The sequence below is a fragment of the Erithacus rubecula genome (assembly GCF_903797595.1).
Source record: "Erithacus rubecula genome assembly, chromosome: 8".
NCBI classification, from domain to species: domain Eukaryota; kingdom Metazoa; phylum Chordata; class Aves; order Passeriformes; family Muscicapidae; genus Erithacus; species Erithacus rubecula.
Genome location: NC_136659.1, coordinates 13,669,144 through 13,686,385, shown reverse-complemented (window position 1 = coordinate 13,686,385; position 17,242 = coordinate 13,669,144). Strand labels below are relative to the sequence as shown.

General features: G+C 39.9%; 1 protein-coding gene across 5 annotated transcripts in view; it reads right to left on the bottom strand.

Annotated features, from left to right (window-relative positions):
- PIKFYVE (phosphoinositide kinase, FYVE-type zinc finger containing) overlaps nt 1-17,242 on the bottom strand; it is a 62,435-nt gene that overhangs the window by 20,376 nt on the left and 24,817 nt on the right. For 4 of the 5 annotated variants that reach the window (XR_013774962.1, XM_079311543.1, XM_079311545.1 and 1 more), the window contains 11 exons: nt 16,775-16,942; nt 11,495-11,557; nt 10,154-10,283; nt 9,607-9,787; nt 8,212-8,286; nt 7,457-7,564; nt 6,568-6,708; nt 5,814-5,940; nt 3,540-4,726; nt 2,102-2,202; nt 900-971 (listed from right to left, as the gene is read on the bottom strand). Coding sequence is in view for 4 of the 5 variants with exons in the window: in XM_079311543.1 (XP_079167669.1) it covers nt 900-971; nt 2,102-2,202; nt 3,540-4,726; nt 5,814-5,940; nt 6,568-6,708; nt 7,457-7,564; nt 8,212-8,286; nt 9,607-9,787; nt 10,154-10,283; nt 11,495-11,557; nt 16,775-16,942 (2,353 nt within the window). In the remaining variant the exon portion in view is untranslated. The remainder of the gene's footprint in view (nt 1-899; nt 972-2,101; nt 2,203-3,539; nt 4,727-5,813; nt 5,941-6,567; nt 6,709-7,456; nt 7,565-8,211; nt 8,287-9,606; nt 9,788-10,153; nt 10,284-11,494; nt 11,558-16,774; nt 16,943-17,242) is intronic. The other variant, XM_079311542.1, reaches the window with a different exon arrangement.

Sequence of the window (17,242 nt, the reverse complement as noted above, 5' to 3'; positions counted from 1 at the left end):
CTTTGAAAAGTAAAACCCATGACCTTGTTTGGATGGGTATTTTTTAAGTCATGGAAGAAAGACCAATACCAGAAAAACAAAAGCTGAATTGTTTAGGTACCAAAGTCAGACATGATAGTCTTCAAAACCAGAAAGGAGAATCTGAGCTTTTTCAGGCTCTCTCATTCGAAAAAAATAAAGAACCTTAATTACTGAAACTATGGAGATTGAGAAGCATTCACTTTAGCACACACTACCTAATGAGCAGAGAGAAGCAAGAATTTAAAAGTGAGCAGCTAAGCTCCTTCTCACTGATCACCCCAAGGAGAAATACTTGCTCCTACAAAAGGCTGAACATTGAGAGCCTTCTGCTACTGCAAGTAGCAAACAGAGAGAACAGAGTAAGCTTGTCTTTTGAGCAGCCTCACAGCCTGCTAAGACTCTGCATGGGGTTGTGACACTGCCAGTTATTACAGAAATGCAAAAACTTACACCTCTGTGAGCTGAAATAAATGACACAGTCCTGTGCCAGTGCTGAAAGTATTCTGGACTGTTTACATTGGCCACCTTGCACATATGACAAAGCCTTACTCTGAGACACTAAATGAGTAGTGTTACCCAACAATTTTATGAACTTTCAAAGAAGAACCTCAGAAAACTGTGACCAATACAGGTGCTTGTCTTGAAAAACAGGTAGTTGGAATACATGTTCAGACTCTTAACTTGGCCCTTAAACCCTAACTGCTACAAAAAGTGCTAAGTGAACACATTTCTCTTTATGAACTTATAAACCTTGTTTCATAATCTGTTTCACTTCCTCGTGAAGGGAAGTAAGGAGGACAAGGCCAAAATAGGAAAGCAGGGGATGTATTTGCTTGTAACAAACAAGCATGAGTGAATTAGAAGAAATTCCTCCATACCTGAAACAGTAGCGCTCCAGAAAAATCCCTAGAGTTAGGTCATTTTTCCCATAGAACTCCATGGTCACAATCCTAAAACAGAGAAATAAAAGCTTTAGAGACTGGATGCCATCACCATTAGTTGGCCTTTAGGTGCCCAGACCTACACCACTGCTGGCTCGTTTACAGCCCTGTATGACTTCAAAGATTTTTTTTTTTTTTTTCCACTTGATCCCAGCAGTCAGGTTTGCTAATATTGAGATCAAAGTCCTACTAAAACAACTTCAAACTTGACATTTTAAAGTCCAGTACAATTCAACTAGACTTCTGAAGACTATTTTCAAAAATATCTAAGCACAGAAGTCTAATCAGCTTTAAGCTTCAAGCACTAATGTTTAAACAGTTACAAAAAGAGAACATCCAGGACATTAAAAAAGCCTCAAGAAATCCTTATTCTGCTAGAATATTTAATAGCAACTTTAGTTTCCCCAGAACATGAGGTGACCAAGCCATTAAAACTGTATATCAGTTTAAGTGTCATAATTCAGACATCCTCTAATTGTTGCTGCTTAGTGAGCATACCACCATGTTCTCTGGTTCATTTCTAAGCTTTTACAGGAACTTTAGACCTGTCCTGTAAGAGGGTTCTCTCTTTATTTTCACCTAAGTTAAATGATTCAAATCACCTAAGCTAATTATTAAACAGCAAGACCCGTCCTGTTTACTAGAGATAAAAGTGTGTCATAAATTGCACAAAATTAGCAAATTACAGCCCCCTAAGCTGGAAATAAAGCTCTTAATATTGAGGACTATAGTATGAGAAATACAGCAATATATTCCAATGCCACTGTTGGATAATACAATCTACAAGTATTCCAAGATTCGCACAAGTCTCATTTTTGGGCTTGGGCATTGTCCTTTGTTCATTTACACTGCCTCTTCTCCACAAGACTGCATGCACTGCTCCCCACACAGAGACATTAGTCTGCAGTGGAACACCAACTAAAGCGTTTGGTTTCAAGCTGAGCTTTCTCATTCATGCTTTGGGTACTACAGAGGTTTTGCAATACTGCTGTACATTCACCTGACCACAAAAGTCTTTGGGCAAAAGTTCCTGTTACCAGGAGTCCTCAAAGAACTACTGCTATGAGGCAGGCACTGACTACGACTTTGGGAAGGAAAGAATAGCAACTATCCAAGCTGTAGAGGAGTAGATTTTATACCAGGGGCTAACACAGGCACTTGGAGCATTGCTGGACTGAGCAGAAGAGCTGCTGAAGAGAACACAGAGCCTCTGATGGTTTACGGGACTCAGGCAATCCACCTAGTAGAGAGAAAACAACTCATTCACTGGTTACAGACACCTCCATTCACACACAACTTCTGCTGACAAAATTCTATTCTAGTAATTTTATTCAAATCTCTGCTTTCTCCTTTTGTACAGATTAACTTAGCATTATCTCTCAGCCTCAGGTAAACTCGTATTATGTATCATTGCTAACTCCCATTTTTAAAATAATATAACTCATAAGCATAACAAAACCAATGAATGTGCTTCTGTGGAAATGAAGACAAGAGGAACAGAAAACAACAAAAGCTCCATGAGAAACATCCAGACTCTCTAAGTTACTGTATGATGTAGGACATCTTGGATTCAAAACACTGCCAATATATTATACCTCAGTTATTCATTCAGGCTATAGGAAGCTGATTTCCATCTTTCTATTCTCTGAGAAGAGATGTACCAACTGCTGCTCTTAAAATGGAGCTGTTTGCCTTTCCACACCCTACAAAACTATTGTATTACCAAATACTTTTATTTGATCACTGAATAAATTTAAAACAGCATCAACCAGTCTGATCCTGTTACAGTTTGAAAGATTATGGCCTGTGAAGCTATAGAGAAACAGCTACATTTAAGTATCAATTAAAAAGTAACTTCTGCCCATGAACACAAAGGCTGATTGGCTCAGGGAGCAAAATGTTTGACTGTTTCAAGAAATCAATTCTGCTACTCTTGTTCATAGACGTTTTTTCTAAACAACTCACAATTCAAGAAAGTCCAAGATCCTTTTCCTAAGATACAAGTTAGTTACTTTCATGGGAATTTACCAAAACTTTAAATATTTTTATTACAAACACATACTGCCCTGCTTTTGCTTTGAAATTTCAAAGAAGATTCTTCCCCTCCATTATGTGATTCGCACTTTTCTTCAGACCACCCAAACTTTTACAATCAACTGTAGCCTACTGCTGTTTCCAAGACATTAAGCCCTCTGAAAATGAAAGTACATTTCTACAAATAACCAAATACAAGGAGCAAGAAAACTCAGTTTAAGAAACTTCTTAAGGTTTGCTCCCTCTTCATGGAATCATTTTCAGAAACCAGTTAGGCGCAGCCCAGTCAAACAGGCAAAACTGATTCAGGCCTGACTGTGCATTTCTTAGAGAAATTTTGCAGTGTCTTGGTCTCAATGATGGCAGAGCACCACAATCTAAAATGGAGCTATGACCCAGTCAAAAAACAAAAAACAAAAAAAACCATAATCAAACAGAAAGAAACAGGTAAAATTCCCTCTGGTTTAATATTAGACCTCTACACCTTCTGTATACCATGAGAAACTGATGCAAATTGAGTTTTGAGCAGCAAATCAATCTTACCTTATGAGACCATGAGGATTCACTCTGAGCCAGTCCCTTCTCCTCCTCTTCAGTTCTGCTCCCAGTTTTTCCAGGAGGAACACTAGACACATCCTTATTTTGGGCAAAAGGATCTGTGCTTTTCTGCAGTATCCTCCCTCCCCTGGCCCGGTAGTCAGCCAGCATTCTGGCTAAGCTCTGGCTATCACGTAGATGTTCTGCTATCCTAGTATTAACCAACTCATGGGAAGGTAAGATTTGGACAGCCTTGGCTTGGATACTCCCATTCCTCCCTTGCAGTCCAGAGAGATCCCGCAACAACTGCTTCTTCCTTCTGCTCTCCAACTCCCTGTATTCCTTATTGAGGAGAGGAGACCAATAAACTTGCTCAGGGAAGTATTCCCGGGCAGGACATCTCATGCCTTTTTCAGTCAAAAGAAATGGTTCACGGAACATCAGTACTGGAGAAATGCAGAGAATGACATCTTTCAACTCCTGCTTAAATGCTGCAGAGTAAGTTTTGAGACGATCCTCAGATGAGGTTACCTCTTCTGTGACATATAAACCAGTATCATCCTGGAGAGGGTCTCTGAAGACTCTCATCTGACTCTTGGATTCCTGTAAATCATCTGCCTGTTGAAGAGGCTCTAGTGCCTGGTTATCCAGAGTGGCCAAGTGCTCATCCATGCCATGGAGGGGCAGTGGGGATGTTTCAGGTATTGCATGAGGTACAGAACTGAACACTGCAAACGGTGACTCCTCTTTGTGGTGCTCTTGCTGCTTGGAGGACACCGTTTCCAACTGACTGCTCTCTTGGTTACCTCTGTCAAACACACCTCTTGGCTCAGGCACACTGAGCTCATCAGAGGACACTGATTCAGAGATTACAGGCAGCTTTTCAGAGGACAATTCAACGTCTTTGACTGCTGTGCTGAAGTCCTCACCATTGAAGAGGTTCTGTTGTTCATTTTCATCTCCTGGCTCCTCAATAAGGGAGTGAAAGGAACTGTTTTTGGTAAGAGTAGGGGGCATGGCAAACTCATCCATAAGAAATGAGATTTCCAGCTGGGAATGATAAGCCACACAGACCATGAAGATCAGGATCTCCTTCACACGAGCCAGCTCGTACTCTGCAGCACCACACAACTTGATAGTGCAACCCAGGTGCTGGGGACAGCCTTCAAAGAACATCAGGGGTTTTGTTTGATCTAGAAGTAAAATATGGGAATTAGGATGACAACTACAGTTAATCTGCTTTTAGATACCTCACACACCCAAGAGACAGTAAATGAGACTAAGAGCAAGTAACATTGGTAGATGCAGAAACTGACATTACTGTACTGAAATCACTTACTTTAGCAAGAAAAAAAAGGCATTTGCTATAAATCTTCCCTTGTTTTTAAAGGGCAATTTAAAGGCTGGAAGAGGTAATTAGGAAGTGGAAAGGGAAGCGTTCAAAGACAGATTTGATGGAACTTGGAGCAACTTGGTCCACTGGAAGGTCTAGTTCCTGTCACAGCAGAGAAGTTAGAACTATATGATTTTTAAGGCCTCTTCCAACCCAAACCTTTCTATGATTCTATAAAGAGATGCAAAGACTGCATCTCTGCAAAGATCTGCATCCACAGCATTTATGTGTGCCAGCACCACTGGTAACCTGTCAAGCAGCATTTCTTCCTTCCTTTGTAGGCTCCCACTGCCTAGGGGAGTTACAGAGAAAAAGGAACCTTTCTTAAAGGTGCACAATGACTGGACATGGAGAAGTGTGCACAACACTTCCAACAAGGCCAATTTTAATTTGATTTGTTAAGGTAGGACCAGATAATCTTTTGAAGTCCCTTCCAACATAGGCTATTCTATGATTCTCTTATTTTAATGCAGAAAAATTATTCACAGTGAGGATGTAGCCCAGACAGTCTATGAAATCTTCACTCTGCAATATTTTCAAGAGCTGGCTGACAAAAACCTTAAGAAACCTGATGCTGCATTGAAATTAATCCTTTCTGTTTTGAACAGGAAGTTGGACCAGACAAATTACAGTATGCGGCATGAAGAAAAACAGTTTGGAAAAAACAGTTTGGAAGAAAGAAATCAGTCTAATCAAAATCTAAAGAATGTCTTTTCTTAGTAAGATCATGCTTTTCTCTGCACAGGCAGTCCAAGAATTAACAGAAATAAAATGAGTAGGATGATACACCATGACACAAGGAAGCAAACAATTCAGATCTATTTAAAAAGGAATAAAGCATTCGTCCTTTCACACACATAGGCTAAGGCAAATCAAGCTTTACTCACCATTGGGCAATTGAAAAACTTGCATATAAAATTTATGACAGGTCCCCAACTGTGGTTTGGTCAACAATTGATCCATTGACATCACTAGGTCACCCTGGGTCATTCGACTCACCCGGTCTAACACTTGCTGTAAAAATGGAAACAACAGTAAGAACCTACAAAGCAAAGAGGACACTGGCATCCTTATCGTGCTCTTAACAAATCAAAAATACCAGTGTAATCTACAAAACCTCTCACAAACACTCAGTTAAACCCAGTCCCACAAACCCACATTCACAATATACAAGAATCTTAGAAACACAGTTGGGTAAATATTTCTGGTGAGATTGCACCCTGCCTAGAACTTCTCACTTGACTAGATCCAGACATGTCCAGGAGGTGCAGTGCAGTCAGTATAATGCTGGTTCTGCCAGGAGCTCAGCCAACTCCCACAGCTACTCTGGCTGTTGGTATCCTGCCTCACAGGGACAGAGGCTCTCTGGCAACAGCTGAGGACCCACACATGATTTGTTACAAATGCTATCAAAGTCAACTAGAACTAAATCAGGTACAAGGACCCATCAAATAAGGACACAGCACAGTAGCTGTGAACAGCTGAGGAAAAAGTAACTCTCCATATGTGCCTGTCCTACTTTCTTGGAAGAGAGCATTTGGTTAGAGAAGAAAATAAGACAATTCTTGGTTTTCTCCAGGGAGTGTGCTACAAGGAACCACTAACACAGGGCCAAGTCTAACTCTGACCAGAAATGCTCACCGGCTTGACATTGATGACCAGGGTGATACCATGCTCTAAGAGCATGTCCTGGGCAATTCTGGACACAGTCTTCTCAACAAGGACCAAATTGGGCTGGACATCAACTATCCGCTGCACGTAGTTCTTCAAGAACTCCCTTTCCTGCAGGCAGGAATAAAGTATAGCAGTGAACTACTGCAAACCCATCTGGAAAATAAACCCACTTTAATGCTTAATATTACTTATCACTTCATTTACATATTGTCCTTTCTAATAAAACAGGGAAAACAACCATCCAGAAAACACTATCAGTAGTACACTGCAAACATTTTCCCACCCCCACAGCACAACACTGGTTTATCAGTAATATTTTATAAGCATAAAGAAAAGGTCTACTCAGTGTTTTCATACTTAAGGCACAGCCCTGCTCACATGGGCAGGGCACCTGTTCCAAAGTGATATTTTCTAGTTCATCACTCCATTAGGTTGGTGGTTGTTCCATTTTTTCAAGCCTGACAAAAAACAACATGGGTGTGACCTAACCCTCATCTACACAAACTTTTCAAGTATTTCTTTACACACCTAAACCTTACCTAGCTCTAATATTGTATAGGAAACAGAGTTGAGAAGGGCTCAATAAAAACAAAAGTTTTCTAAAATGCTGCATTGTGACAATCAAAAGCTCATGTGTTCTCAGGACATGTAACTTGAGAACAAAATCCTTCAATGCAAGGCTACAAGTTGGTACTGTATTTACTGCAGCAGATCTCTTAGCCAGCTTACTAGAAGAGGAAAGTTCTCTCCTTTCTATGCAATCTCACTCATTCAACTCCACCTCACACACACAAAAAATGCACTGATCATGATTTTGTTGGAGTTATTTTAATCAAGAAAAAAAGCATACTCTCACCTGAAGTACTATAGGCTCTATGCAGGTAAACTTCGTTTCTTCTCGATAGAGGTACTCTATTGAGCATTTCAGCAGAAGAATTCTGGGATTTTTTATGCAAGAGTTCATCTAAAAAAGACACCAAAATAGTTAAACCAAGAATACAAATACCTGGAGAGAAAGAAATATACAAGAAAAAAGGCCAGACTTTCCACGATTGGTCCCTGCTACCCCCTTTAAAGTGTCTCAGCTATCCCCCCTGCAGACCCAACTACACATCCTTCCTTCTTCTGAGGTTGTTACACCCAGTTGTTGGAATTTCACAGGTACTGCCATAAGCAGGCAATGCTAGAGAGGATTGCCAGTCACTGCTAAGAGCCCCAAAGTCTTGATTCACTTGATTCATGCAGCTCACTTGTATCTTGCCCTCCTGCCTTAAAGACTCATTTTACTATACTATTCTAAGTCAGAACCAAAAATGCTTTTCTCTGGCTATAAGTTGGAGTAATTATAAGATGCCTCATGTTATGGTAGGGGTGAAAAAGATGTTTTTCTATACATGCATGAGGAGAGTTTTTCCCCCATAATCTCTGGGCTAGAAAACAAAACAACTTGGAAAAGAAATGCTTTAAAGCCATTCTTGTTTGGGGGAATCAAAGGACAGAAAGCTCACAAACCTCTCAGGTGCTGAGAGAAGCTTCCTGACACAAAAAGCAAGTCAGAGCACCTCTGTTTCCACAGCATGCACTACAGTAAGATTAATCAAGCTGCATTACCTTCTTGTGTGCAACGTTCTTAGTACAAACAAATCCATTCACCACCATGGAGTCAAATTTCTTTCCACCAGGGATCTAACAAAGCAAAGAACATTTTTAGAACTTCCACATCTTGTAGTCTAGTAAAGGTAATACATAGAATACCTATTGTAGGTAATATATAAACTTCAGCTACACCCTCAATTATCAGATGAAAGACCAGATACAGTCATGCTGAACATGAGTCTTTCCCTTTAAAGCCTGGCAAACTTAGGACACATGAAAACAAGTACCGAGTTCCAGGATTTCTACACCCCTCCCAAGAGATGCTTATTGTTAAACCAGTATACTCCAGCACATGACAAGTGAATCTAATTCTGACAGGCCATGAGGATCATATACCTTTGCACGTGCCATTTATATTAACAACAAACAAAGTGAAAGGAAAGGGAGGAAAAATACAAAATTAAGAAAGAAAAAAACCTCTCTACCTACCAATTGAACACATCAAACAGTTGACTGCTGTGCCTGTAGTCATAGGCAACCCCAGGCATAATAAACAGCATGAAACAGGTTTCTGAATAACATGCTTCAGAGGATATTTACATTACCAGCATGTGAAAATAGCAGACAGCTAAGAACAGCTTTCACCTCCAAACAACAGCTCTTTGAACTGGTGTTTCAGGAGAAGCAGGAACAAGTCATGCTGCCTGAAGAGACATCACAGAACTACCACCAGAATCATAAGGTTCTTCTAAGATCTCATATGGCTTTCAAACAAGAGTACTGCTGAGGTCAATTTGGCCAAAGAAAGCTAAGCTTCAGTCCTTAGTCACACTAACTCTTTGGATGTTATTTTCACATCTGACTCTCTTCTCTGAAGGAAGTTTGCATACCAGAACTCCAGACTTACAGTTCAACAGTGTCAACACTGGGCCATCTGGAAGAACTGGATATACCATTCCATAACAATTAAGTTTTCCTCTTGAAGAAAGTCATTGTACTAGGCATGGGAGGAGTTGAATCCTCCATAATGGATAGGTACAGGGAAACAGACTGTACACCATGTCCTGCAAGTCACTTATCCAGCACTTGGTATATCTCCAATTCAAGCATAAAACAAGCAGAAACCAAAAAAGGAACCAAGTCATTACAGAGGTGTTACTCTTTGCTACCTTCTGCAGCTTACAACCTGAAAGAAGAGGCCAGCCCCAGGGCATTAAAACACTTTTCATAGCATGCCATACTCCCTCTGCACAACTTTTTCTAGAACCCCACTTTATACAAAAGCCAAGTCAGCCAATCACAGTACTGAATATGCTGGCAGCAGTGGAAAAGGGATTGCTCTTTTCAAACAAGGGGTACTGCCAACAGCTGCACCCTTTTGTTTCCCACCATCTATTGCTTGAAACTCACTTTTTTGATGTGGACAAACTGGCGGATATCCATGTCATCATCTCTCTTCTTGACATCTGGCCGTACAGTTTGAACTACCTGGCAGACCACAGGTACAATAATATCCCTCCAGGACAGTGACAGGGACTCATTGTATAGAAGCTGCTGCAGCAGTGCCATCATGTGGTTGTGATTAGCAGACCTACAAAAGAGGCAAAATAAACAGATTTCTTATTTTAAAAATACCAAAATACAGTGCAGTGATTAACTGAAGTCACATTTCAGGAGTAAATTTCTTAACATGCAACGTTAAGAAATCAATGCAGAAGTCATCTGAAGGAACAGTTATCCAGAATGTTCTACAATCAGCTCTGGCCCTGAACCCAACATATAAACACCACAAGCTTAAAAAACCCCAAAATATACAGTAAAAATGCTGCATTCTTAATGTAAATCAGTTCCTTGTATTGCCTACTGTAGCTCAAGTCCCACTGAAAGTTGGTGGAATGGAGGGGCTTCAGAATAGTTACTCATGATAGGCAAATTCCTCTTTCTACATGTTTCTTACAGCAGCCTTTCCATGGCTTGTTTCTCCCCATTCTCTTCTCTCAGCAGATCCAGATTGCTGTGGTGCCAGCCTAGGGGTGTGAATAAGAGTTCTTTGGACTTCTCCTCCACCCTCCTGTTGAATAACGACTCTGCAAGAGACAAACCAACCTTGTAAATATAAGGTCACAGTTGAATGCTTGCATCTTTCTGAAAGGCTGCTTTGAAAAGGAAAGAATTTACTAAGACATAAGTCTAGAAGTCCTGAAATACTGAGTTTAAGTAGATGCCATGGTCCTCACTTTGAGGGGGACTGACACTTTCAATCACTACATTGTGTAGTAACTCCTTAGAACTGTTCTCTGCTTTGCAGTATCAAAATTAGAGGTTATTTCAGCACAGTCTGTGCTTTGAAAGAGTTACTAGGTTATTTCCTACACAGTTATTATGATATTATAGTGGCAAATTATAAACTTCCACATTGACATAGTGGCTGACTATATTATAAGTCATTTATACTAGTAGTGTATAAATGTTCATCAAGTAAGTATGTAAGCCTTCAGAGTTCCAGCTTAAAACTCCTCAGAGTTAAGCAAAATCTTCAGACAACAGTAATCCACGGAGGACTACTAAAAAAATATTTTTAAAAAACAACAATTTACATCTTCTAGAATCTCCACACACAAAACTAACTGTGTAGAAGATTAATAGAGGCTACATGATTTTCTCCTTCCTTCTGCAAAAGCTCAGTTAAAAACTAAATACCAGTTTAATGGAAGACTTTATTTTTCAGGCTAGACAGACATTATTTCCTTCTCTTAGGAGCACACCAAAATCAATAACATTAACTGGAAAGAAAAAAAAAAGCCCACGGGTGCACCTGGCCATGATACTGGAAAGCACATGGGTTTAAAATTCATAAGTGCCTGTAATGGCCTTTCATTTCAGAAGTAGTGATGGTGATGACAAGACACCCAGAAAGACTGAAGAAGCTTTAACTCTTAGAAGTGCAATTAATTGTATCACATCCTCATTTGCTTGCACAGGAAGTTAAAAATCAGTTACATAAAATTGTTGGTGGAGAAACTCTGAACAAATTTGCCACTTACACTCATTTTTTTAAAAAGTAAAAGTTTTTCTTTGAGTCTTTTTGAACACAGGAATCTGAGAAGTGAAAGATACTTAAGCTTGAAAGTGCATTCAAAAAAGTCAAAGTATAGTTTATATCAGTCTTGCCACAAATAACTTCAGATTTACTGTCAGGTAAATATTTTGAAAGAGTCAGTTCTCTATTAAAGAAGTATTAAGGAATTTCCATCATTATATTAAAAAACACACAACAGCATTTGAAGTTTTTCCTTACCTTTAATAAAAGCGTCACTTATAGAGAACATCTGCTGCCCTCCGTTTTCAGGATTCAAGTACTCTGAAAGAAGAGAGAGGAGGGATATAGGTGGAGACAAAAAAAAAAAAGACAGGTTACACTGGTGTGCCTGTATAATTACAATGTACACGCCCACACCAGAAGAAGCAGCATTACTCATTCAAGTGTTTAGTCACCAATTTAGCAACAGCTCGGTGAGTGGTAAAGACAAGAATATCCTCTCATTCTTGTTCTAAGAAAAAATTCTACAATGTGAAGAAACAAAACAAACAAAGTATATATGTGCAAAGACTGAACTTTTCCAACTGAGACCACCCTTTTCTAGACCTAAATACAAATGTAAGATGTGATCAAACACCATGAGAATGGCCTCCTCATTCAGGTCTAAAACCACAGTTTCAGAAATTATTTTGGTCACCCATTCCATTGAACCATCTCAGACTGAGGGAGAGACCAGCCATAAGGTTTATTGTATACAGTGCAAGAAAAAGAAGGCAGCCTTCAAGAAAAAAAAAAAAATAAAAAAAGCCTTTTCATCTTTCAAGAGTGGAAAGTCTCAAGTCTAGAACAACTCAAAGTGTTTTGAGAAATACATGCGGACAGAGATGGACTCCCAGAAACAAGAGCAAGAGACAAATAATTTTACATGTGAGAAATATAGTTAGAGCCTGGTGCTAATAATGGCAAGGTTCTGGATTCAATCCCTGTAAGAGCCATTCACTTAAAGAGTTGGATTTGATGTGGCCCTTCCAACTCGGAACATTCCGTGCTATCTCTGAAATAAGATGAAGCTCCACCTACTACCCTCATTTAGCTTGCTAAGTCTTGATCTTTGATGCTGACTGGGTACAAAACCTTGTTTTCTCCAGAAACCATTAGCTTGTTGTGCCTTTAGTTGGCCCCTTTCTTATACAAAAAGGGATTCTAGATGAGAAAACAAGAACAGCAGCCCAACTGCTTATACAGCACAACTACCTGAAGCCCAAAGCCAACCCTTAATCATCTCTGCTGACACTGCTCCAGACCCATGACAAACAGAACACAAAGCCAGGCTGCTTTCAGACACCAACAGAAAGCAATAGAAAGCAGACAGGACATAAACAATCACAAGGCTCTGAGCAGCAGCACTCGGGAGACCCCTTTCATGCCACCATTTTAAATACCTGAGCTTGTTTGCAAACAGATACTCAATATAGGATAAGTGTATACCAAAGAGAACTTAACAAGCCTTCTTTGTAGATTCCTGGTTATTTGAGATTCCTTTCATCTCTTGCTTAGTTTAAGTGTTCAGCACTACAATAAACTATTGATAAAAGCTGGCTCACCCTCAGCATTCCTTCACTCACTGACTATCTAGAGAAAGTCATGTCATGCTCTAGCTACACAAGAGCATGTATACTAGCACCTCCATCCCTCTCCATCTTGCAACAGCCTCAGGGCATTAGCTCTTACTGTAAACACACTTAAATTAGGTTTGGCATAAACCCTTGACTGGCACAGCCAAAGCACAAATTATCCCCCAGCTGAAACCTAACCTTAGTTATGCTCTGGATAAAGACAAGTAGCACCTTCAAACCACTTCTAGATTTGTAATGATCTAGGTTCTTTCATCTAGGTGATCTTTAAGGTCCCTTACAACCCAAACCCTCTATTATTTTTTTAATACAACTTCAGCTCTCATAACTTCACTTCTGATTGGTTCCCAGTGGAAGTTCATGACAAGGTAAGATACCATACCTCTTCTTAGCCCAGATAGATAACACAGTCATAAGTGTCAGTCTGAGAGGTTTACAATGGCTAACATGCACATTTCTTACCTCAAATCATCCCCACTTGCATCATGCTCCACAAAATGAGAAAGGGGAATGAGGAAGTGTTCCTGTAACTTACTTTATTACCTGAAAACTAAGGCACCTTCTCAAAAGAAGAACCAAAAGGGCTCCTGGCAACAGCACACTAAGCCTCGCAAACAATACTAAAAAGGAACTGCAAATCATACTCAAATCATCTTCTCTTTCCCCCTTCTAACTACTTGCAGGCATCAAAAACTACCCAAAATTCCTGGTACCATGATCAAAGATACCTGTCTGGAAAGGTGCTTCTAAAATAGAATTTCACATACTGTTAACTCCATCTCTTCAAAAACAACAACTAAACCCCATATATAAAACTCCTCATGCAATCTCTTTCCCTAATTGAAGTGCAGAAAACAATCTTACTTTGTTTCCCCTTGTGATACATACTATGTCTTTAGGCAGATGATATTATAAATGAGTCACTATTCTCAGCTAACTCCGAGTCACCCAAATTTCATGGAAACACACCAGACATTAGTCAGCCTATAACACCACAAGAAGTTCTGCCATTAGAGTGTACACAAACCACTCTGTCCTAAAACACAGCTGGTGGATACATCACCCACCCTTGCTTCAAAACAGCTGACCTCTGTGACTCTGGGAAATTGCACATCCCTTAATCATTCGAGAAATCCACAAACTGCTTAGAACAAAGCTGACATAAACTTCCAGCACTTGGTGTTTTCTACTCTCAGTCCTCCCCACAATGAGCTTACTAGAATTTACACAGTCCTAAGGAAAATAAATTACAAGCTCCAAAACAAAGATGGGATCTTCAGTTTTAGTTCATTATTTCAAAGAAAGTCAAGTCAGTGTCACCTAGTCTAAGAACAAGAGAACTCTAACACAATCAAGCTAAATAAGTGTGTCCATAACAGTCATAGGGAAGTTACTTATGCTGACAGTGGCAAGCACCTCATGTCACTGATTAACCACACAACTCTGTTCTTAAAATAACCATCCATTTCACACAAATGCTAAACTATCCAGTTCTGCCTGTCTAATCATTGTGATATCCTAGCATCTTAGATGGCATATTTTCTTGAATACAGCCAGAATAATCAGAAAAACAAGGTGAAAATCTTAACATTATTATATAAAGCCTCTGACTTTAATATTTACAGAAACAAGTTTCAGAAGTCATATATTTCACTACCCTAGCCACTGCAGCATTCACTGCAGGGATTTGTCCCTCCTTGCTGCCCACAAAGTTTCAGTCTTCCTATTGCCAAGAAATGTTTCTTGCTATTCAAGATATTGTCACTCATTTAAACTTGTTGCTCCCTGGTTAGGTCTCTTCTCTAGAGATTCTCATGCCAGTAATTATAAACACAAACAAAATTAAAAAGGTACACTAACTTCTCTGTAGTTGCAGATACAGATTTTTCAAAAAGCTGCAGGATACCTACCTATCCACACTGCACTTCCATGACACAATTCCACCCTACCCCAGCTCTGAGCCTGTTACTGGTACTATCCTCTCAAGGGAATTAATTGTCTAGGAAGAAATTGTTACCAGCTTTCTGCTACCAATTACACTTCTACAGAATAACTTGGTTAAGAGACCATATGTTTCAGAACATATACCAAACACCAGCAGAGATTCACCAAATATATCACAGTGCTGCCAGCATACAAGTCTTTTTCCTTCCAATCCCCTCACCACTTGCCTTTTTTGCTGATCTTCTCTGACCTCTCTACCATTAAAAGCTTTCTCACAAGAACCCACAAGAGTTCTGACTCTCAGCAGCCTCGATTTAGTCAACAGTTTCCAAGAGAGAGAGGCTCTCTTACATTTCCCCTTCATAACATACTGCTCCTTGTGTAAGGAGATGAGTGAAATATGTCTGAAACCAAACACCCTACAACTCCTTTAACACTTGGCAGAGCCAAACTGACTTCTACTTGCTTCACTGCCATCACATACTGGTAAAGATAAACCTGCTACAGCTGTAAATTCATTGGAAAGTGCAGCACACCTGGGCCTGTTTCACACTCACTCAATCCAGCACCACTCCTTCCTAGAAGGAATTCATTGGCATACCTCCTCCTCAACTTTCCTTCCCTGTAGATGCATTAGCTTTTCATTTGACTGGGGCATCAGCAAGGAACAAATTGAAAGGAACCAATAATGAGATGGTGTCAGTAGTGCTGACAAGCCATTCCCAACTTTGGATCATCTGACATCAACTCAAACTTTGGAAACTGTTCTGCTTCCCTCTTAGATTTCCTTATTTCTAGGCATATTTTTAGCAAATAACAAAAGATGACTACAGTAGGCATCAATAAATGTCCCCTCTAATTTGTCTCATTCTGCCCCACATGTCTAGCACATTTGGAAAGCCAGCTGTGACCACTTCTCCCTCAATGTCTTCAGAGACCATTTCAGTTTCAGAATATGCAATCTGTATGCAAGCTTAAGGCTGTTGCTCCATTCTGATTCATAGCAACACAAGAGATCTGCTAGATGTTACAGAAGAATGAATTAATTAGGATTACAAATTATTTAACACTAGATCATCTTTTAAAGTCAGAAACACTGAAAGGGTGGGGTGAAATAATAATTAAGAAACTACTTAGAAGCCACCAGAGATACAATTCTACAAAGCTGATGTAACATTATGTAAGGAAGCAGAGCAAAGACATCAACTACTACCCAACACATAAAGCAACTAAAATATACAAGACCCAAGCCAGTGGCAAGCCCCAGTTTCAGACAGCCCCTGAATCATTTAGAGAATTCAGTTGTCAACAGGCAGGCACATGATTTCTTCCATAAGGATGTTGATTATAGTCTTTCAATTTAGTACTTCTTTAGGGGAAAATCCTTTCAAAAGCAGGTCTTCAACACCAAGTATATGATTTCTTCCTACTTAAGTGGATGATCTCTTTTGAAGAAATGCTGTGTATATGGATTAAGTTAGGCCTTATTGTTTATCAATAAGATTCTTCTGTAAAATGCAAGCTTATTAAGGTACAATTTTAAGTCAGCACAGAACTCTTCCAAGTTAATCTTGTTCTTTTGTTCTCTGGGGTTTTATTTCTTGCTTGCTTTTTTAAGTTCCACTTCCAGCTGTAGAGTCACATATCAAACTGGTTTATGTGTGGATTATTTTTCCACCCCAGTTAGCCAGAACACATATGTAGATCTGTCTGTTATGCATGGGTAAGAGACTTTGCTTCAATGGCAAAGAGAAAGTCACAGGGGAAGTTACACACTGCAGAGAAGGCATTTCAACAGGCCTATTGAGCCTCCTCAGAGGTGAGCACATTGAAACTGCAATCAAGTGCCAGACTAATATGATATTTTCCCCTCTGTAAGACAGCTAAGTGTCCAAGTAAGTCAGTAATATTAGGGCCAGCTCTCCATCATGTGCAACTCCAGCTGCTGACTACCTCGTACCTTTTTGGTCGGCAGGGTGAGGGGGCACATGTGGGTACTTGGAGTGCTTCTTGATATGGAAGTTCACGTTGTCCAGCTCCACGTTCAGGCTGATGGAGGCGGCCGAATCACTGTCCATTGTGGACTGGAAGCTGCTGACTGAAGTGCGCTTGCTAGGGCTGGCGGAGTCTTAGTGTTGGGTGAGGGGGGAGATACAGGGAGGACAAGGGTTCAAATGGGTATTATGAGGGTACCAGAGAGGAGAAAAATTGTCTTTAATACATAAAGACCAGTGTGCAATAATACAGGAATACAGTATTTTCATGGTTCTAATCTTGTCCTCATGTGGGCATGCTGATATACTGGACATTGTTTAGTGCACTACTATAGGGCCCAAATCAAGAAGAAGTCTGCCTGAGAAACAGAAGGCAGCAATTTACATGCTTCTCCTTCATTAGAAGCAAGAAGCTTTACCAGTTCCACTAAACT